This window comes from Nylanderia fulva, unplaced genomic scaffold (genome assembly GCF_048542155.1).
Source record: "Nylanderia fulva isolate GAGA-0341 unplaced genomic scaffold, ASM4854215v1 Scaffold13, whole genome shotgun sequence".
NCBI lineage: Eukaryota > Metazoa > Arthropoda > Insecta > Hymenoptera > Formicidae > Nylanderia > Nylanderia fulva.
Window position 1 is genome coordinate 3,344,180 of NW_028189518.1, and position 22,667 is coordinate 3,366,846.

At 33.6% G+C, this 22,667-nt stretch overlaps 2 protein-coding genes and 3 non-coding genes across 8 annotated transcripts in view; 2 read left to right on the forward strand and 3 right to left on the reverse strand.

Moving 5' to 3' along the window:
• fry (microtubule binding protein furry) overlaps positions 1 to 15,018 on the forward strand; it is a 29,945-nt gene extending 14,927 nt beyond the window's left edge. For 2 of the 3 annotated variants that reach the window (XM_029304873.2, XM_029304875.2), the window contains 22 exons: positions 3,094 to 3,230; positions 6,173 to 6,277; positions 6,351 to 6,485; positions 6,575 to 6,843; positions 7,050 to 7,176; positions 7,340 to 7,530; positions 7,606 to 8,243; positions 8,347 to 8,515; positions 8,622 to 8,931; positions 9,021 to 9,324; positions 9,443 to 9,957; positions 10,090 to 10,398; positions 10,530 to 10,698; positions 11,170 to 11,342; positions 11,440 to 11,514; positions 12,595 to 12,768; positions 12,844 to 12,981; positions 13,082 to 13,266; positions 13,336 to 13,528; positions 13,690 to 13,947; positions 14,023 to 14,524; positions 14,751 to 15,018. In XM_029304873.2, the coding sequence (XP_029160706.1) occupies positions 3,094 to 3,230; positions 6,173 to 6,277; positions 6,351 to 6,485; positions 6,575 to 6,843; positions 7,050 to 7,176; positions 7,340 to 7,530; positions 7,606 to 8,243; positions 8,347 to 8,515; positions 8,622 to 8,931; positions 9,021 to 9,324; positions 9,443 to 9,957; positions 10,090 to 10,398; positions 10,530 to 10,698; positions 11,170 to 11,342; positions 11,440 to 11,514; positions 12,595 to 12,768; positions 12,844 to 12,981; positions 13,082 to 13,266; positions 13,336 to 13,528; positions 13,690 to 13,947; positions 14,023 to 14,524; positions 14,751 to 14,914 (5,240 nt within the window). In that variant the 3' untranslated portion in view covers positions 14,915 to 15,018. The remainder of the gene's footprint in view (positions 1 to 3,093; positions 3,231 to 6,172; positions 6,278 to 6,350; positions 6,486 to 6,574; positions 6,844 to 7,049; positions 7,177 to 7,339; positions 7,531 to 7,605; positions 8,244 to 8,346; positions 8,516 to 8,621; positions 8,932 to 9,020; positions 9,325 to 9,442; positions 9,958 to 10,089; positions 10,399 to 10,529; positions 10,699 to 11,169; positions 11,343 to 11,439; positions 11,515 to 12,594; positions 12,769 to 12,843; positions 12,982 to 13,081; positions 13,267 to 13,335; positions 13,529 to 13,689; positions 13,948 to 14,022; positions 14,525 to 14,750) is intronic. The other variant, XM_029304874.2, reaches the window with a different exon arrangement.
• Positions 3,844 to 3,916, reverse strand: TRNAA-AGC (transfer RNA alanine (anticodon AGC)). The gene has a single exon. It is a non-coding gene; the product is annotated as a tRNA-Ala (tRNA).
• On the reverse strand, positions 3,996 to 4,068 carry TRNAA-AGC (transfer RNA alanine (anticodon AGC)). Its single transcript has one exon. It is a non-coding gene; the product is annotated as a tRNA-Ala (tRNA).
• On the reverse strand, positions 4,148 to 4,220 carry TRNAA-AGC (transfer RNA alanine (anticodon AGC)). Its single transcript has one exon. It is a non-coding gene; the product is annotated as a tRNA-Ala (tRNA).
• A 74-nt stretch (positions 15,019 to 15,092) lies between the features above and the next one.
• On the forward strand, positions 15,093 to 22,664 carry LOC114932580 (A-kinase anchor protein 14). Of its 2 annotated transcripts, XM_085479807.1 has the most exons (7): positions 15,093 to 15,391; positions 15,616 to 15,732; positions 15,806 to 15,991; positions 16,337 to 16,868; positions 17,151 to 17,491; positions 18,663 to 19,049; positions 20,432 to 21,274. In XM_085479807.1, the coding sequence occupies exons 1-4, from the start codon at positions 15,251 to 15,253 to the stop codon at positions 16,454 to 16,456; spliced, it is 564 nt and encodes a 187-aa protein (XP_085335933.1). In that variant the 5' UTR covers positions 15,093 to 15,250; the 3' UTR covers positions 16,457 to 16,868; positions 17,151 to 17,491; positions 18,663 to 19,049; positions 20,432 to 21,274. The 2 variants fall into 2 exon arrangements, 1 of the variants encoding a protein (XP_085335933.1); XR_003819927.2 differs by lacking the exons at positions 15,093 to 15,391; positions 15,616 to 15,732; positions 15,806 to 15,991 and adding an exon at positions 22,166 to 22,664 and having other exon boundaries at positions 16,453 to 16,868; positions 20,432 to 20,607.
• The last annotated feature ends 3 nt before the right edge of the window (positions 22,665 to 22,667 follow it).

Below are 22,667 nucleotides of genomic sequence, written 5' to 3' on the forward strand. Positions count from 1 at the left end.
GAAAGAATTTACTTGGAAAATTCGTTTAATATTATAATATATATAAAATATACAATGCAACTATTTATAACAAAAATACATAAAAATAAATCAATGATGCACGATATGTTATAATAATTTATAAAGAAAAGAAATATAAGTTTTTGATTAATAAGATTAATTGAAAGATTGCATCTATTGAATGTGCATGACGTTTTAAGATTAATTGAAAGATTGCATCTATTGAATATGCATGACATTTTAATATTATCTGTCACATAAATTGATTGGTTTATTAGTGTATAGCTGCAATTCAACTACAGAGATTTTCATGTCTTCTGCAGTGATTGCAATTAATTATATCTATTGCTAAATTTTATCAAATATATATATATATATATTTTTTTTTCTTAATGCCATTATGTATTTAATGATGTAAATGCTGAGCTCAATGCAGAGCGATTTAATTATCTTTCTTAAGTATTTGAGAAATTATATTTTTCTTGGTTTTAAAAATAAATCTCTTTCTTTCTCTCATATTTAAAAACAATTTAGTCTAAAAAAATAGATCACAGAAATTTCGAAATTTAAAAAAATTTTTAAGTTTAAAACTTAAAGAATTTAAAATTATAAAATTAATTAGTTAATTCTTAAAATTCAATTTTAATAATGATTAATAACAAAACAAAGATTTGAAATGTTCTTGCATTCAACTTTGTATTGTTGCTCGCGGAATTAGGCTTCTGAAATAAAATCCAGGAAATACATAGAAGTCTAAGAGAAACCGTGACCCTTCTTATGAATTTAACCTTTTAAGTACAATCATCACTTTTAATGAGCTGCAAAATGCATCAAGTTGCTGCGTTGACTCTCTGTTTACATAATAGATTGCTGTTCTTCGCTTTAATTCTGACGCATTCTGACACGCATTTTACCTCATCGTGGATCATCTTAATAGATGTTTAAGAAGAATAATAGATTGATGCAGCACGTGCATGTTGAAAGAGAAAGAGAAAGAGAGAGAGTAGGGGGAGGTAGGAAGGAAATTTGAGCAACAATAACCAAAATAAAATTCTATTGAATTACTATCTTACACGTTTCTGGTTACATTCGTTTGCTTTATTACACTCGAAGCGGTGAACATTTTGTTTTCAGAACGATGTAACACATGAAATTGCAATTTTATCTCGCGAAATTCTATATATGATATTATACTCGATAGCATGTAGCAAAAGAAAGAAAAAATTCTATTTTATATTTAAAAAAAATAATTTTTATTTATTCGAGATTATATTATTCTATCTAATTCTATTTATATAATAATTCTATCTAATTCTATTTATATAATAATTTAATTTTATATTTTTATATTGATTTTTACAAGATAAAACATTTCAAATTAATTAAAACAAATAATATAGACGATATAATGATATATAAATATAATAACAATGAAAATAAATTTAATGTAGATAAAATAAAATCTGTTCAAAATATAGAAATTAGTATCAGTCAGAAACTCTTAATTATTTATGGCAACTTAAAAAGATGAATAAATTAACACGAAAGGATTATATTATAACATTTTTTGACAGAAATTATAAGAGAAAATCAGAGAAAATTCATAAATGATATTAGTTCTCAATTAAACAGAATGCATTTAAAATTATGTACAATTATTTATATTATATTATATTTATATTATATTATATTTATATTATATTATATTTATATTATATTATATTTATATTATATTATGTACATTTATTTATATTATATAAAAATAGATTCTATTTCTTCTATTTTTTTTTTATAAACGAGACAGAGATGTTCTCATATTTCACTTTTATGTTTTAAATTTAATTTAGAATAACAAAAGATATTGTATTAGTAATTGATATGTCATCGCGCGAGAATCATATCATACAGAAAATAAAAGAATTTTAAATAAGAATGAAATATTTTATGTTAATTGTTTGATCTCATATATTTTTGAAATACAAAAGTGCAATGAAAGAGTAGGCGGCATTATTTAAACAACTGCAAATAATTGCAGGCAGTCATGGAAATAATTCCCTGTGATTTTACGGGGGCACATGCTCCGAAAACTGGAATGTTATTTATGTATGCCGATGAAAATAACAAATGTTCTTCTACATTTTACTGTTTCAATACGTTATATCAATATCGTAGAAAGCAATATTGCAAGTATGTTTGATCGTCATATAATCGGTATACGAATTAATTAAATGCAGCGAATGAGAGAAAGAGGGGGAGAATAATGTCATTTGCATTAAATTTATTCAAGCTGAAAAACAACCGGCGTCATATATTTCAACCATTTCAGATTAAGAGACGAGATTAAAAGATGCGAAAGTTAAATGCATTTGACGAGAACAAAAATAATAAATATTCACATATTACACGGACCTGCAAAATAGAGGGTTTTAAGATATGTTTGAGCAAACAAAGTAGTTTCCTATGTAATTTTCTTATCTTTAAAGTGATATATCTCGGGAACAAAACATCATACGAGAATGATTAAAAATAGATTTTAAAGGGGAAGACTAGTACTAATGTGATGAACAATTGACGATTATCAGAAATATTTAGAAAACTTTGGTGTTTCTAAAATATAAATGCACGAAGTTGGCAAAAATCATCATTTTTGACATCTTTTACCGTATTCGGAAATTTAACGTGATAGACAAATTCTGAAGCCAGATTCAGATTCAGAGCACAAAATTATTTAGGAAACTACTTCGTGTACTCAACATCAAAACCAGGCCTGTGTTATCATTAAACAGCAATCATTCAGATATTTGTATGTAATAATTGAATTTACTTAAATAATGAACAGAACGAAAGAAAAATTTAAAAAATTAATACAAATGATATATTATAATATTTATATGATATTTGTATATTATTTATATTGTTACATATTGTTTTATGTGGGTTTATAACAAAGTTTACAGGGTCAATGATAGCTTAATATATAACAGCAATTGATGTCGAATAACAGGAAATATATACACCGATAGAATAGCATTATTAATGTAATTTGATGTGATGTGATTTTCATTTAATATCTCGATAATTCACATGTTTCAGAAATTACACATCGATTTCAAACAGCCCGTAGAGAAGTTCGGCAATTACTACTGCAATATTTGCTACCCTGGTTACATAACATGGAACTCGTCGATCCTAATGTACCACCACCATCTAATCCATTGAGTTATTATCAGGTGAATAAAGCTCATTATTATATAATTATTATAATTATCTCTGAAATAATAGTATTGCGGAAAATTATAATTTAAAATTAAATGCAAGCAATGCTCAAGGAAACTAATATATAATATAATTGATAAAAAGAATATCACCAAAAGTGATATTTATATACGACAATATAATATTGTCATTCGAGAAATGAAACTAATGAAACATTGCAAAATGATATACATACATATTTAAACCATATTTTTTACAATCAGAATTCGTGGTACTTTTTTAAAAGTTGTGTATTTCAGTTATGAAAGAAAGTTGATGAGCTAACCGAATTTTAAATTAAATTTTTAATTAAACAATATTTTCCTTGATAGATAGCAAGTGCAACTCTTTAATCAAAAATAAATAGGCATACATATAACAGACATACAACGACATAACACAAGCAACTTTTAAAAACAAAATTATTGTTCGAAAGAAAGTAATGTATACGTGTTATGAAGGTGTCGGAGAAATTGCTTTCTTGTATGAAACGTGCTCCACTTGTTTCATGATGATAAATTGCATTCTTGCTATGCATTGCAAGTATCGTAAATGATTTAGTTTGAACAAAAGGACAAAAAGAAAACTTGGAGGCGCCGGGTATCGATCCCGGTACCTCTCGCATGCTAAGCGAGCGCTCTACCATCTGAGCTACGCCCCCGTTGATGTGATTCTGTAACAAGATCAATCAGATCCAGAAAAGTGCTCTACTTTCGGTGAAAGGATCAAAAAAATAATGTTGGAGGCGCCGGGTATCGATCCCGGTACCTCTCGCATGCTAAGCGAGCGCTCTACCATCTGAGCTACGCCCCCTGTGATCTGGATTGTCCTCAGGATCATTTTGGATCGCGATCATGATCCACTTTTGGCAAAAGGAACCAAAAAGGGATCTTGGAGGCGCCGGGTATCGATCCCGGTACCTCTCGCATGCTAAGCGAGCGCTCTACCATCTGAGCTACGCCCCCTGTGATCTGGATTGTTGCCAGGATCATTTTGGATCGCGATTGTGATCCACTTTTGGCAAAAGGATCCAAAAAGTAATCTTGGAGGATCGATCTCGGTATCTCTCGCATGCTAAGCTCTATCGTCTGAACTACGCCTTCTAATTATACTTAATGATCATTTTTTAATATTACGAGTGATCTACTTTTAGAAGAGAATCTTATAAAAGTGATGATCTTGGAAGATATCCTATTTTTATCTCGCCGTTTCGCATGCGTGTACGCTAGGTTTTGTGATACATACTTGATTTTAATCATTGTGAATTCTGATTGATGAGTTACAGCTGGGGGAGAAGCTTCAGATATGCGATGATGAAAGCTTCTCATGCTTATTCTAGTGCATTGTGTAAAATTAATGAGCTACACCATGATGTATTTGATTATTTCGAAAGTTACACGTGATTTATTTCTGGCTAGAAATATTATATTAAAAAATAAATTTTTGAAATAATCGACCAAACTAGCAGGTAAAATTTAATTTCACGACATTTCGACCATATGGTTGTGGTCCTTTTCAAGTGCAAAAGCAAAATTAGTAATATTTAACTCTTCATAAAGCAATAATCAATATCAATTTATAGTGAAATATACAAGTCAAAATTAAAATTAAATAGAAATTGTGAGACAGCCACAACATATCCCAATCAAGGATCGTCAGAATTCATATTTTAATACTAGTGACTGTCATTAATAATTGGGAATTTATTATATTAAAAAAGTAATGCACTATCTCAGTCTAGAACTTTCTCTCACTTATATAAAATTGAATTGAATTGTTTTGTCATCTTAGATATTGGTGATTTTTATCTGGCGATCATGTATACATGGGTTATATAGGTGTATTGGCTTTTGATTAGGGCGGATAAATGTCACAAATTTGAAAGTGCATTGAAATTTTTTTGTAGTTTTCAACGTAGTTCGATTGGCTTTTGAGGAAATTGGACACAGCTTTATAAAAAATTGTTAAACGATCATCAAACCAGACTATAAATTAAAAATATAGAATTACATTCCGATTTTAATACGGTCAGTTCGCAAACATGTATATAAATGTCGCAAAGTATGCATAAACAAAAATTTAATGATAAAATACCATAAACATATGGTCAATTCTTTTACAAAGAATATTATTTTATAAGATAAACTCTATATAAAATATAGAATTTTAATATTCAGCAAAGATGAAAAATTATATACAATATACATAGTCATATAATTAAAGTAAAACTTACAAAAATTTCGATAAAAATATATAGTAAAATTTTGCGTGCGAGATTATCGACGATCGTAATAAATAATTCTCTTTATCGTGTTCAAGATTGGGGACGCAGCTCAAATCCCCGGGATTGATACCCGGTGGCACCAATATTTCTTTTTACTACATCTTTTTATCATTCGATTATCATTATAATGATCCCTTTCAACTTGATTACGAACAACATAATTAAAACGATAGGGTGATCCAAGTGCTAGAATACGATGCTTTAGATTTTTGAGAATAAAATTTATGACTATTCAGATAATTTAATCAATAGAGAGGGGTATATACATCATACATAACAATTCCGTTGATTATTAATGATGATATTAACTTTGATCAATAGAAGTAGAGGAGTTTAGGAGAAAGGAAATAATTCAAATGGTTATCGACAGCATTTACTTTGTATGCAAGCATTATTGTAATCGATTTCCAATATCATGATATTGAATGATGAATATTAATGACGTTTTGTCCACATCTTGCAAACAGAGATCATTAAATTTAATGAACTAATGTTCACATAGTTTGATGTAGCTAGAATTTAAAAATTATTATATACAGTTAGTGATTTTTTATTTAAGCAGCTATTTAAAAAATTTTAGAGATTTTATCATCTATCATGTACCATGTTTTTTAAAATAATTAACGTTTTCAGTATTACACGAGCGATGTAACACGCGGAGGAACACGCAGAGAAGGCTGGGGCAGCGCAGAGGCGACGGAGATGGTGCTCAACAATCTCTTCTATATTACAGCGAAGGTACTTAAAATACTTTAGCCTCTTAAAAATCACATTAAACATGATTTAATCCATCGATTTAAATGTATCACAGTTTTCGGATGAGCATCCTAAAGAGACCGAGGAACTTTGGGCAACTTTGTGCGGCTGCTGGCCGAACAATCTTAAAGTTATAATCCGCTATTTGATTATCATCTCGGGAATGGCGCCTCAAGAGCTGCTACCATATGTAAGTGATACTTTTAGAATGATTTTATTCATTGTGGCAAAGTGCCGGATGTAATTTTTGAACGTATTGAAATTGAATAATTATTTCAGGCAAAACGCGTGGTGTTGTATCTAGCGCGGGCCCGTCCGGATCGACTCGTAGACGAAATGATGACGGAATTAGAAACGGTTGAGACTCTGAATTGCCTGATTGAACGGACGGAAACGCCGCCCTTTTATCGGCTCACCAGCATGCGGAAAGCCTCGTCACATAGCGACGCTCCTGCGGCCGATCCTGCCAATCCTCCCCGTGATCTTGGCGTCGAGAAAGGCACTATTCATACGAAAAGACACTCCGGAGAAGATCCTGTCAAAACCGGGTAAACATTTTTCTACTCAGAAATCTATTTACATCGTCAATATTCCATAGATTAAATCGTATTTTAATTCCGTAGATTAAACCGCATTTTAATTAAAAATGTAGATCTAAAATCTTTAGAACAGATAACTTCAAATATAATCTTTTTTTTATATAGTAATACACATTTTATGATATGGTTTCCTGACCTTTGTACTTTCTTCATAGTTCCAAATCGGATACCGCGCTGCGAGCTCTCGCGGGGTTTCAAACTCCAAGGGCGGAAAAGACGAGGACTGCAAGCGGTCCGCCAGTTCTTCCAGACGATTTATCAACTCCGACCACGGAAGCTGAGGTAGAAACTCAATTAAAACTTGGTAACATTTAGCATTATAAAGAATCATAAAATCATACGATTGAATAATTTTATTTTTCAACTGCGAAGTGAAGAAGATTCGACAATATATCGCTTCATTTCTTATAATAATCCAATATAAAAGTAATTAATCTATTTCCAGTTAACTACCGACGAATCGTGTTACGCCGCTCGTAATGGGCCCGTTGGAGTGAACGGAAAAATGCCATGTGTCGACGAGAAGTTCGATATTCCTCAACCGCATCCTTTACCGATGCCAGAATACGGTGGATACTTCGCTCCTTTAACTGAATATTTGCCTGACAGTTCTCAGCCAATAAGCGGGTTCCATAGGTAATTATAATGTCTATTTTTGTTTACTTTGCCTAGCAATACATATTAATAATTTTCTTCTGTCGTAACTCTTAGGTGTAATATCGCCGTGATGTTGCTCACCGACGTAGTTGTCGACGGAATTCAACTAGATTGGGCCATACATGTTCCACTGATGTTGCACATAGTCTTTCTCGGTCTGGATCACTCAAGGCCGTTGGTGCGAGATCATTGTCGTTGCCTACTGTTGAATCTACTCGTCGTGCTCGGTGATCATCGCGATCATCTTGGCGTAGCTCGCGTGCTTCTCGCCTCCAAGACAGAGCAATTGGGATTGGGATTATCTACCCCGGCGTTACCAGTGCTGGAGCACAATTTCACAGAAGTGGACCCGGAATTTGATAGTTATCTGTATGGTCCACCACCAGCTCCGCCACCCACAACTCCACCACCGTCGTCTTCGCCGCCTCCACCTTCTTCACCGCCGCCACCGCCACCTCCTCCACCGCCGCCACCGCCACCACCTATGCCTCTCGATTCTTCAGCGTCTCCACCGGCACCTCCGCCGCCTCCACCTCCACCACCTCCACCACCGCTACCTTCTTCATCAGTTGCGGATGGTACACCAACACATTCGTCTTTATCAAATTCGACATCGACCCCGCCGATGTCAATGAATCATTCGAATCAATCGGCAGATGACAATAAGGATTATGGAAATTCTCATGCATACGGTATGATATTTACATAGATTTGTATAAGTACGTTAAAGTTTGTTTTTATCTTGGAATGTTATAAAAAAGTTAGTAGAAAATAATAAAGTAAAAAATTTTGCAGAATCAGCAGTGTGCAATAGCTGGCCATCTGCGAGCGGGCCAACGACGAATGCGGTACCACCCGTTATTGTAACGCCAGAAGACGCGAACAATTGGAACGGCCCTCAACCAGGTCCCAATATGCCGATACAAGACGTTATTAAATCCTTGATTAATTTTTTAGCATCTAGGTATATATATATATATATATATAAAATTATTTGCCTCTACTCTCTCTCTCTCTAATAAGTTTTTTAATTAAATATTAAATCTTAATTAAATATTTTCCAATAATAGAACAAATCAACCGCTGTGGAATTATGAGGACATGACTGCCAAAATATGGTGGGTCCGTAGTGCCGAACAACTCACAGTATTATTGCGACACGTGTTACGCGTCTTTAGAGATTCGTTGCCTCATGCATTAGTCAGCCAAAGATGGGCGCAGACGGCGTTGCAATTGGGTCTTTCTTGCTCGTCCAGACACTACGCGGGAAGATCTTTACAAGTTTTTCGTGCGTTACGTGTTCCTATAACATCTAGGATGTTGTCCGACATCTTATCTAGACTAGTGGAAACAGTCGCCGAACAAGGCGAGGATATGCAGGTAATGTTAAACATTTTCAACCGCATAGTTAGAAATTTTAATGCAAATAATAGCATGTATATATTTTATATCTATTTTTTGTGCATTAGGGATATGTAACAGAATTGTTGCTAACATTAGAAGCAGCTGTTGATTCGCTCGAATCGGACTTTAGGCCGCTTGATTTTATGAAAGAGATCTTCAAATCAACACCTAATCTTAATAATAAGGATCCTGTATCGGGAAATGTAATCGGAGGAAAGCGCAGTCCAGGTGGAGGAAACGGTTATCCAGTTGGACCACATATGATCTCTCACTTGAATCAAGGCGGACATACAAGAAGCACCAGTTACTCGGTCAGTTATTGTATGAAGAGATCCAGCGGTGGCAATTCTACAACCAGCGATATGAAAGGTATTATTAATAATACTTCTTGCAGTAACCACATGTAAACTTCCTCTGTTACATATAATACTATTAAAGATGTTTAGTTATAATTTACAGATATTTTCAAAAAATATTTTTATTACAGAAGTTGATAACAGAGTTGGTGGTAATAAATATCCCAATTCGAATCTGTCGAGATCAAGATCAGCACAGTCCTTGAAATTATTGGGCGATTCTGCAACGCAGGACGACAAGATGACGATATTAGCACAATTATTCTGGTTAGCAGTGTCTCTACTGGAATCGGATTACGAGCATGAGTTTCTTTTGGCGCTGCGGCTCCTCAGTCGCGTGTTGCACAGACTACCACTTGATCGACCAGATGCCAGAGACAAGGTTGAAAAATTGCAACAGCAGTTACGGTGGACTTCGTTTCCTGGTGTACACGCGCTTCTGTTGAAAGGATGCACCAGTCCGAATACATACGAACCAGTCGTTACGCTGCTCTCTCAGTTTACACCTTTGTTGGATCTACCGGTAGTTGATCCCACGCAAAGCCTCGCGTTCCCCATGAATGTTGTGTCGTTGCTGCCTTACATGCTGTTAAATTATGAAGATGCTAACGAACTTTGCATCAGAAGCGCCGAAAACATTGCGCAAGTAAGACTCTGTTCATTAATCTTTTATTCATCACTAACAAATAAAATATATAAAATATAATATTGTTATATATATACATATATACGCGCGTATATAACTATATAGTATTTATCTCTTCTCTTTCTTCTACAGGTAAGTGCAGAAAAGGGGAAGAAATTAGAAAATCTCGGTACAGTCATGACATTATATAGCCGGCGTACTTTCAGCAAGGAAAGTTTTCAATGGACTAAATGTGTGGTGAAATATCTTTACGATTCGTATGCTCACCTTAGTTTCAATATGCTTGCTTTCCTCGTGGAAGTCCTAGAAAAGGGTCCGAGCAGTGTAGCGTTGTCAGTACTCAGTATTATACATTGTATGTTACATTATGTGGATCTGGCGTCTCCAGCTGCGCAACCTATTAATACTGAACTTTTGAGAGTGATATCTAAATATGTTGAGGTAAAATATATTTAATTAGTTTTATAGTTGCACGTGTAAATATCAATTCAATATTTATTATAAAAATATATAGCGTATTAACCGATTGCGATTTGTATAACTTGTATAATTGAGAAAACTGATATTCTTAGGGCACTCACTGGAAAGAAGCGCTTAAAATTTTGAAGCTTGTAGTGACAAGATCGTCGACACTCGTAGCGCCACCGACATCGATGCATGGTTCATCCTGGGACTCCTCGCTGGCGTCGCCGCATCCTAGTTTCACCGATACAGAGATATTTACGAAGAAGGAATTACCGGGTAAGTCTACGTCTTCGCGTAAATTAATGCGTATTTATTTTTTCTGCATTTATTATTGTTTTTTTCCTTTTTGCGACGCATACATGGAACGGATAATTTATTATACAACATTCAGGTTGCGATAAGAATAACAATAGCGATAGATTGTAATCGCTTTGTAAATTGAAAGTGTAAAACAATATTTTTCTAAGACAATCCATAACTTGTATCTCTCGAATTACATAATATTCCTCTAAATACTTATGCTCCTATGTTTAGGATTGCTTGAATTTTTAAGATACATGTATTTGGAAGCTTTTTTAATATAGTTAAAAAGTTTTATAAAAGAGAGAAGTGCAATAAAATTATTTTTCTATATTATCTATATTCTATATTTTCTATATTATCATGTAGAAATATAAAGATATTAATTTTGTGTAACTCTTCAAATATTTATTATTTAGACTTTGTTTATCTCATTTTTATAAATAGGAAGGACAATGGACTTCACATTTGATTTATCTCAAACACCAGTAATCGGTCGACGTTGGTTGATTCGTCAAGGTACTGAAGAAAAATCCATTAGTTCACCACGTTGTTCCTTATCCTTATCACCGGGTGAAAATAGCGCCATTGCAGGATGGAAAAGGCCTTGGATGTCACAGGTATAATTATTAATTCATATGATATAATGTACATATATTGTGAACAAGTATAAAATTATGCATATACAAAATGTAAAATTAAATTTCTTTTCAATAGGGTCGTGTCAGGGAGTGTTTGGTAAATCTATTGACGACGTGTGGCCAGAGAGTTGGATTGCCAAAGAGTCCATCGGTATGTTTTTGTTTTATGATTTATTTTTTAATTATTAATTCAAGTAGTGTGAATGTTCCTTTCCTATGGTTTGTGCGTCATCATATACCTTATCGAAAACGATTGACTCTCATTATGTACCCCTTTCTAGGATGAGCACATTAGTTCAATGACATTATATAGCAAGGTAAAAGGTCATTTTTAAATGCAACCAGCACACATCCACTATTATCCACAATAGTATAACATATCAATACTTGGAATAAATTGCAATATTTTATAAATCATCATTTCACGCTTCAGTTAGCTTCATAAAAATGTTGGCGCACTATTGTAGAAACAAATATATTTACACATCTGTGTAGGATCTTATAAAATGATAATGGAATAACTATCCAATACAAATCTGAGGTCTATTATCTTTTAACACTTTGTCGTCTACTGTAGTTATGCAAAAAATGATGTCGATTAGGTAGAAAATATCATTTGGTGACAATGTGTTATATCACAGTTGCTTTGATAAAACAACTTATGTGTGTAATTAATATGTATATTCTTATATACGCAGACTGCTCCATTATTATATTAATAATTTAATGATAAATCATTATACATAATTGTGTTTTATACTTTTTAACATTATAAATTTGTTGTGCATTTGATGTGCTATTCATTCTGAGCTCATAATGATAAAGTTTATCTTTTAATATTAAAATTGCTTATTTTTTAGAATCTGACAGAAATAAATATATAATTGCAAAGCACTCTGCATATATAATTAGTAATTGTAAGACACGTATATGCACAATTGCTAAATATCTTGAGCAAACTCACGTAGTCAGTTGGACTTGAGATATTATATTCAAGACAATTATCAATTGAGGGATTTAATTGAAAAGCAATAAAATATAAGTGCATATTGTAATATTAAATATTACAATATAAAATTTCTTTTCTCGATCTAAAAATATGAGATATTAAGATTGTTGAGATTTTGTAAAAAAAAATTTGTCACTTATATATATTTGCTTCTAATCTCTTCAATGTATTTCTTCATATATATTTTTATTCACATATTATTAATAATTATTTTTAATTTAGGTAATATTCAGTCAAAGTTCGGATTTGATGGAAAGACAATCATCCATGGCCTCTTCAACAGAAGAGGTTTCTGGTGCGAATAATGATTTGAGCGGAGGATCTAGACGGGACGATGAACAATTTGGCGTATTTAAGGACTTTGATTTTCTTGAATATGAAAGCGAAAGCGTTGAAGTAAGTCTTGATGCTTTTTTTATAATTTCTGAGAATGTAAAGAATATAATTTAATCGCTTCCTATAAAATTTTAGGGTGAAAGTACGGATAACTTCAATTGGGGAGTTCGACGTCGTCCTCTCAGTGAAGGAGAGGAACGAGAACCCAGTTTACGACAGTTCGAGGAAAGTTTGAGTGAAAAGACACCATCATCCAGCAAACATACAACACGGGTAAATATATAACAAAATTGAAAAACAATTTTTTCTACTGTGTGTTCTATTTTTCTTCTTTTTGAAATTTTTCTTATTAATAAAATTTTGTATTATATAGCGTGGCGTGACCGAAGAGTCATCAGATGATGAAGCTGGATCGGAATCACCCTTGGACGAAGTACCAGGAGGAGTACCCGGAGCAGGCCAGGAAGCAAACAGCATCCAGGGAATGTTCCCGCCGTCTTCTCTCTCATTAATACCTAGTCGTACGCGTCACGATTCATCCACAAGGTCTGACACATCGTAAGTTTCTGTGTGAAGACTTTTGGAAAGGCATATATTAATCGATTTACTTGAACTTTTCGCCTACAGTGGTTCGAGCGCGGGAGATCTTGGCGATGTGACACCTTGCAACGCATCGCCCAATCTGTCCGCGTTGATGCCCTTCCGGCAGGTTGTACGAGACGACGCCGAAGAGATCTGGAGACAGCAAATTCAAAGTCTTATCACTCAAGCTCCGTACAATACTTTGAGCTTCTTTCAATTGCTGAGCAAGATACTGAGAGTAAGTGAAAGAAGAATATGAGAAAAGTAAAATACGTGTAAAAGTGTTATAAAAATTAATATTGCTTTTTTTTATCAAAAATTGTTTAATAAAAATATATCAATATTTAGTTGTTTCTATTTCTCTGTAAAACCTTATTAAAAAATTTTCATGTTTTACAGGATGTGAGCAGCAAATCCGTCGGTCTTACACGTGAGGCAAGCGCTTTGCTCTGCAACGGCAGTCCGGCTTCCTCTCATTTGGGTTCCCATTTATCTAGTCATGCCGAACTACTAAGTACAAAAGCTGAACCGCCTTTGGTGTGGTTCTCAGTGGCTATATTTGCGAATCAGCGCTTAAATGAGACGTTGCGCTTTGGAATGCTGGAGGTGCAAGAACATCTGGAGACATTCCTTGATAGGAAGGATCATGCCACAGAAGTAAGCTTCACATTTCATACTTTGATTATCATACAATGATTATCTAAAACAAATTATTAACAATTTTTTTTTCAGTGTTTGGAGGCAGCTAAAGCAACCGCTAAGCTTCAAGCGTTAGGCGATAGCCACACCACAGAAGCGGGCGTCGAAGAAATGCTGTTGGATCTCGGCAGAGCGCTCTATAAGCTGCATTTTCAGCTTCTGTTGTTAATCGAAGCATCGAACAAAATGTTAGGAGCGTTAATGGTCGCCGCTAGAAACGTACAGATTCCTCTGCAGGATCTGTCTGTTGAGATCGCCAATATAAAAATAGCTTTAAGTAGAGCGCTCGAAGAGAGCACGGAGAGTGAACGAGGAACACCCACTCCAACACCCAGTCCTAGTCCACTGCCAGGTACTGGAGCCGTGGAAGAAGTTGCCCGGGTCGCCGAACTTCTGAGAAATGCACGATGGTGCCCGGCACTCGAAGCCGTCAGATTGCATAGGGCACAATGGCCCGGAGATCCTTTTCACGATGACGATGATGTGACAACTGCCGTTAATATGTACTGCAAATACATAGGTCAGGATAGATCAGGTGAGTTTAAAAGTACGCGCGCGCGCGTTACATATTTCCATATAATTCGAACAAAGAAGACAATAAAGAAATATTTTATAATATAATTTTAATGAAAAAAAAAATAATAGACTATCATTTTTATGTATTTTATTGCTCATTTTTTTAGATATTTGCATAATCTGCAATTTTTAAATATAATAATTGAAATATATTGATTTATACATTTTGCATATCAATCTTTTAGATATATTCGTAGTGACGAGGAAAGATGACGAGATGTCAGAAATATTTGGCAGATTGATGGAAAGCCTGTTCGAAGTGTTAGCGGCCGTAACAGGATTGGAAGCGTCTACGAAAGCGGCACGTAATCAACATGACCACTCTAATCACTCTAAAACCGACTGTTAATATGAGCTTTAATGATATAGTATTACGAACCGTTCGTTTCGATTAAAGTTGTCGTATATGTATACATATTTAACTATAATACATATGTGTTTAGGTATCTTGTATATGATTGTAGGTAATTATATATATCATGATACATTTTCTTATATAATCATGGTGAATGCATGAAATCTGCGTAGAAACGATTTTTTTTTAAACGTGAAGAATGTAACAAATCAATATTATATATATATATATGTATATATATTGATTTGTTATGTTTCGATAAAATAAATTATCGAAATCTCGAAGATGGTATTTTAAAATTTATTATCCTGCAAAAAAAATTTAATCAAAATGATTATGCGAAAAAGATCAATATATAATACATGGCCTGTGAAAGAACATCAGTTAGAATCCTGTCAAGATGTGACACGTTTCATGAGAAGATTTATCGATTCTGCAATTACTGCTGCAATAAAGATTGCTGCTGTTATGGTTTGTTAACCTTTATGTACATGTCAATTATATAGTCAATTATATATAATGTTACATATAATTTTTAAACGCTTTTATACATTATCATTGGAATGATATCTCCCGTATATATCTCCTATGTACGTATAATTATGTCTGATTATTATTCAATATTATAAAGATCATCATTACAAAAGAGAGAATTATATAAATTTTTAATCATCATTTCTCTATTGATCGTTTAGGATCATCAATCTTCGTTCAATTACTCTGGAACAAAATGGCCCACGTGTGGAAAAATCAACATAAGAAACGGTCTGCGATGTATAAAAGAAGAAATGCTCAGATGGAACCAATTATCGGTGCAATTGAAAACAAAGATCGATCGTCGCGAGAATAAAAAGGAAACGAGCGATTTATTAATTTCTTTTGCAGGCTTTACAAAATTGGATGTTCTACGTAGATTTTATCGGTCTCAACAGAGAAGGAACTGCCGATTTTTATACGTATCAAGTTCTCTGGAGTATACCCACACCAACATATCCGGAGCCATATGTAACTGTCAGCGTGTTCTTCTGTATCGCAGCGAGTCGCGTGCAACCGCCGCACTTTCCAGTTGACGTTAGTTTGTTATGTATATTTTCATATCTTTTTCTTCTCTCTTTCTCTTTATCTTATACGCGAGATTTATACATCGACTGAGAACAAATAGATCCGAATAAAATCGAATAATATTGTGTTTGAATACATATACTCTGTTACAGTTTGAATATAATATAATATAAATATTTAAGACAGAGGTGAAAGAGATGCATATTTTTATACAATATGATGTTTGTATATATGAAGTTTTAAATATCTGAAGTATAGAATGTTAGCCAGATTTTTTTTACGTACGGATAATTACATATTAAATTATATACATCACGCACTTCTTTTGTAAATATAAATATATTTTTTTAAAAGGTTACATATGTCTTTGAAGGGCATCAGTTTGTTCATCGACTGGACGTAGTCTTTAGACCGAAGTGGCTCTACGACATTCTCGATATGAAGACTATGTTGTTCAAAACTTTCACATTCTGAAATATCTCTTTATATAACTATTTAACATTTAAAATTAAATATTTATATTAATTTATATATTTTCTCTCAAAGAATCATAGAATCATAAAATTATTAAAACAATTCAAATTTAATTGAACTTGTTTATTTGTAATAATAACATCCGCGTTTTTCTAAAAAAAAAACTTATAATGAAATCATGATATACATATATAATCCAAGATATATGCAAATGCGATACCTCCAGACACATGTCGCACCGTAGGACGGGTGTAACTTTTCTAGAGAGATTTTTTAAGTCCCTTGTGCACCGTGTAGAATCGTAAAAGTAAGAGTGTCGGATTTCCGCGAATCGGGCACGCGCCGTTGCCGGCCGCAATCTGGTCCAGCACCGGACGTCGGCTCATTTCATACGGTTAAACAATAAGAGCAGGTGATACCCCCAAAAGAGACTATATACATCGCGCACTGTTATATGTCGTGTTGCCGTTCCCGATTGTATATTTACGATTTTTATGTTAACGCTATTTTTTTACATTTAAATATTTAAGAAAGAAGTACTACATTATTACATTTTGTAGAGTAATAATTATTAAAATTTCCAGAGATTATATCTATGTAGGATTTAATCTTTAGAGATTATATAAAATAGTTTGGCAAGAAAATATACTTTATGTATAAATTTGTTTTTTTAAGATGATATTTTTATTTATAGATCAAATATTGCCGGCATTAAAATATGACATGTTATCAGTAAATGGTTGGTGGTCCCATTCATTATCTCCCAGGATGTTAACACGCTATACGTAGCCGACTACAAGAAGAATCTATTTACAATCCGAGGAGGTGTGAACCTTGCGTTGGTCTTCGAGCCCGATTCTGACTTTTTCATATGTTCTTTGGATAATAAGACCAATGAACGGATAGAACAATTCAAAAACCAAAGAGGAGGGCCCTTGTGCACATGCTGGACGACGCCAGGAGGTCTCTCAGGAGATGCCTCAGCAGGAGCCTGAAGAGAAAGCAACCCATGCGTCTTGGACATATAAAAAATTTGTGAGCGCTTTTAACAGTTTCGATTTAATTCTTTCTTTTGGGCATTTAAAATTCAGAGATTTTCATCCCTGAATAATAGATGAAATGCAACTCTTTCAGATGAGAGAACAATAATTTTCAGAATTATACTAACAGACTAAGAATCTCTAAACATATAATTGTTCTAATAAAAATCATTTTTTATCTAATTGGGGGGAAACTATATTTTCGCAGAATGTTATAAATATTGTTAATATTATTATCTTTCATTCACCGATGGATCTGCTGAAATAAAATTGAAATTGTTTAATATTTGAATTTCTTTTAAGTTATAAAGACTTATTTTTTAATCATTTTTATAAGTTCTTTTACTAATAAAATTAATAAAGTTATAAATGTTAACTTGTATAACTTTATAGTTAACGAATCTGCGAGATTGATATCATTTTCTTTTTTTTCTTCCGCTGAAGATATATTCTCGAACGGGATCTGAAAAAGGTCCGTTTCTCGCTTCATAAACAATCAATCTGACTTATCTGGGTCAAAGCGCACGATATCACGTTTTAAGCCACGGTGTCAGCAACCACCGCCGCACATCGATGCCTATTTATACAGGGGCGCTGGGCTTTTTGTCAGTCGCGGGGTGGTTCTCTCTGTCCTCTAAACATCACATCCGCCAAAATGTGTTTCCTACGCGGTGCGGTTACCGCTGACCGGGAGGAGGAGGCGGCGAGAGGAAAGCCACAACAGGAATCATCGCCTCGCTTTCTTCAGCAGCTTCAAACATCCGCTGCACCAGCCGCTGCCAGATCTCTCGACTTACCTCCTGCCGCCTCAGCTCGCGCTCAAAGGGACGCGCGTTTCCCCTTTCCACATTGGAAACGAAAGGATGCATCGGATGCGTTTTTACTCTCTATGTGAGAAGTCTTCCCAAAGTCTTCTCCGCTCTGTTTCCGTTTCTTCTCGTTCCGACATCGGGTTCTGTTTTGTATTAAGAACAAAAGATATATATTCTATCCATTTAATTGTCAACATACATACATATACATACATTTATGTTTAACAATTTGTGACAATTAGACGGATAATTAAAATTTGCGCAGGAGTTAATAGCCCGGCGTTCAACAACTTTTCTCTTTTAACAACTCAACCATATGTAATAAGTTTTTTAATAGTGGTCTCATATTTCTAGGAAAGAGGGGTCGTAGGATTCTGGACTAGAGGAGGATTGAACGTATCGACCTTCTCCAAGAATTAGAGAAGAAGGATGACCGGTGATTGTGCCGGACTCACGAGATCGTTGCAGCAACATCATCAGCAGCAGCAGCTCGTCGAATCACCAGCTGCCGATTCGCCGAGTCGACTCCTGGAAGCACGGGAGTCGATCTAAAATTAGCGGCCCCGCGACGTGGTACCCCCGCCTAGCCCTTACATGGCCACGTCATGGGCATGCACTCGGCTACTTCAAGAGAGAAAGAGAGAGAGAGAGTGAAGAAAAAAGGGAAACAATAATAATCGCAGCTTGTGCCGGCACGAGTTGATCACGCGCGAGATCTAGCAGCTGGAACTCGTCGACACGGTTAGTCTTTGCTCCAGAAACAATCAGCGAAAGCTAAGCACATTTTACGTTAGCAAAATTGAAAAGGAAATATCTACCCATATCGCAAGGTAGTGTGAAGAAAATAATGATTTCTTCAAGTCTTTTAATAATTAAGGCATAAAAAAAATCTCTGCTTTCACATACACGTGTTTTTAGTTTGCATCTAACGCTAAATATGATCATCTAATTTTGATTCTTTCATTATCTTGAATGTATAAAATATATTTAAATTATAAAAAAAGTCACGATATTGCGATAATACGGATCGGTACAACTTGACTAGAATTTTTTTTATCATGGTACACAGGAAGTACCGTATGGGTTAGTAATGAAACACATGGCTCCCGGATGAATGGACGGTATAATGAACGAAATAATGAATATACGACAAGATAGCGCGTTACTTTAACATCTTGGACAAAAAACCGTTTCAATGAAGTACCGAGTACATATCATCATGCATGTGATAACATGTCTAATCACTTTAATATTCGCTTTCATTGTTTCCTTGATTAAGCAATTGATTCATAAAAATATCAAATATTTATAATATATTTCAGTTTCAAAATATTTTTGATATATTCTTATATCTTACATTGAACAAAATGAGTGCAATTATATTTATAATTATTCATGTAAACAGATATATCTTTTCGCGTATAAAATGTCTATAAAATTATTCACAAAATACTCGCGATAAAATGTCTATAAAAATTGTATATATTTTTCTTTTAAAAAATTGTCATCCGTATTATTTATAATCTTGATATAAATAATATGTATTAAACAAAAATTGAGCAAGATCTCACGCGCGGTTTAATTAATCATGTTTCGCGGATCTTTCCTAGTTCATTGTCCTCTTCGAGGTCTATATCTCGGTAGGCCGCGTAACCCCGAAACGGGAGATCCTTTGCGGACTACTCCTCGTAGGAGGAACGAACCCCGTTCCGTAGTACATCTGCGTTGAGCGGATGCAGGCTGCATTTTATGACCGTCCAATGCACAACCGATTCTTATTCGTGCACCCGCACTCACACCCTCCATCGTCTTTGCTGAGCACGCGGCAACAACGACTTCTATAATTAGATTTCCTTCCTCCTTTTGGGCTTAGCCACCTTCGCGGTTGTGAGTGATCTCCTGACCTGCAAAATAAAGAAAATTAATTAAACATTTTTAAAATTCATCATATAATAATCTTAAAACTAATATTGACATATACACGATTCTTCAAGTATAAATATAGATACATTTTGATCAATTTTAATTCTTTTATTTATAGATTGAAAAAAATAATTATATTAATTACCATATATTATATTAAAAACGTACATTATTTTATATTAATCGTAGATTAATTACAGGTGATCCAGAGATTTGAGAGCTCAACGTGACAGCGATTTAAAAGATCCACGCTAGCGTGTCCATAGAGAGGAGTTTCACTTCGGCTATTTCGAACAGGTTGCGCTCGTACCTATTTTTTGATCATTGGCATCGGTCAGTCGGTCGTACCCATGGATTCTCATGCTGTCGTCAACAGGTAGACACAAACATAATATACACGGCGATAGTTAAATCGAGAGGCGCGATGCATACGCGCAACTCGTCATGCCAAGCTGCACTATCGTCGTCGTCATTTATAGATATCGTTTAATCGTTGGTAATTGGCCAAAACTTGTCTCTAAACTTGTTGCAGCCGTGTGAAATTGCGACATTTTGATTCCTAGCTACAGTGTCAGTCTGCTGGCATATCTTCCAGTTAATTAGATTTTTAATAACATTTTATATATACACGAGCGTCACCGAGCACGTTCGCTCTATTTGCCACTTCTATTAAGGACTTTCACACCTGTGTCATCTGTTTTGAATTATGACATAAGAAGTAAAATTAAGCGAAGTGTGCTTGCAACTTTCGTATTATACAAATATATAATTAGTTAAATTGCTCTTTTTATTAAATTTGTCATAGCATAGAGAATATTAAGAACTTGCAATTTTCAGAATAAATATATATTTTCTATGTTTTAATTTATTTGTTTTTAAATTGAACAAGTATACTCTTTTTGTATTTTTTACTTTTCTATATCATTTAAGTGAATTTATCATTAAAAGCTTAAGATATGATCTGATGATTGCTAAGTAAACGCATTGAGAAATTAACAATCGTTACGAGAACTACGTACTCTTCCTGTTATGATACATATTTCGTCAATGGACAAATGATAAATTAGTGAAGTGTGTCTGAAATTAGTATTTGTAGTAAAGAAATATCCTTGTGTAACATTAACACTTCTCACAGAAGTTTGCCAAACTAATTAACGTCATACCGAAAGATAAAAATCATAATGACAGTCAATGTGAACTTTAAAATATATTTTTATATTTGATGGAATTTAGAAAACTTTTTCTTGAAAAATTTCTACATTATACATAATATACTATAATATTGTAAGTTGCAAGTACAAAATATATGATAACATTTACATATTTTGCACTATCATAATTTAAGTAATATTAAATTTATATATTATAATTAAAATTATTAATATATAGAGATAATTTTACAAGAATAATTATCTACAATTAATCAACATTCATAACATGCATAAAAAATTTAAAAAATTAAAAGATCTAGAAATATAAATTGAAAATTTTTAAGCTTTTAAAAAAAATTAAAAAATTGAAAATTTTAGTATATTCTCTCTTTGTGGAGAATTTAAAAAATTATACATTATCACACATTAAATTAAAATGAAAAGCTATATTGCTTTACAAGTCTTTTATGTTTTCTTCTAAATTTCTATTTAAAAAAATTTCTCGATCCTTATGTTATGGCGCCTTGGCAACTTTAAATCCGTCCCTGATCTGCATACAAATACGAGCTAAACTTAGATATGTCCGATTTTCCTCGTTACGACAGATCGCATTTTCGTCTTCATCGACCTTAATAATTCTTTTGCTAGTGTCAATTGTTATTAGAATTCCATAGAACATTAAGAGATATCTATAACATTAATTATAACTGACTATCTAAGGAATTTGTTGAATGATCATTTTACATATGGTGCAAATTAAATTTTAAAACATTAATTTTTTAGATAGAAAATCACTTTAAGAGTCTCGGAAAATGCGAGAGATACAGTCCCGGTGGCAAGGTACGATCCTTTAGTCCTCAAAGTGTTAAGATAACGAGTGCACCGATTCGCAGCTGGATTCTTCAATGGGCCACTAGAAAGAAGAGAGTTTCTGAATGGGCACGCACACGCATCCGAAGCGCGTACGCACATACGTCGCGATATTCCCGTGGATCTTATAGCAGCGAGATATCAACGAACGAAAATGCGATCTCCCCCCAACCGAGTTTGTCTAATATTATACTGCTACACAAAACTCATCGTGACGCACATAATATTTGTACGAATTATTTTCAACTTCTTTATGTTACATCGTAAATTAATTATATTTCTGTTAGATTAATAATTAAAGCATAGAATTATTTTTTAAATTTTACTGATGCTAGTACTTTTAAATAGATGTATGATATCAACAGTTAATTAAATTATATTTTTGTGAATTAAAAAAAAATATTTAACTTACTTT

Excerpts from the sequence above, each read along its gene's own strand:
- LOC114932580 (XM_085479807.1), top strand. The coding sequence starts at position 15,251 with ATGATTATGCGAAAAAGATCAATATATAATACATGGCCTGTGAAAGAA. Across the intron at positions 15,392-15,615 it reads TAAAGATTGCTGCTGTTATG|GATCATCAATCTTCGTTCAA; the intron begins GTTTGTTAACCT and ends TTGATCGTTTAG. Across the intron at positions 15,733-15,805 it reads TCAGATGGAACCAATTATCG|GCTTTACAAAATTGGATGTT; the intron begins GTGCAATTGAAA and ends TTTCTTTTGCAG.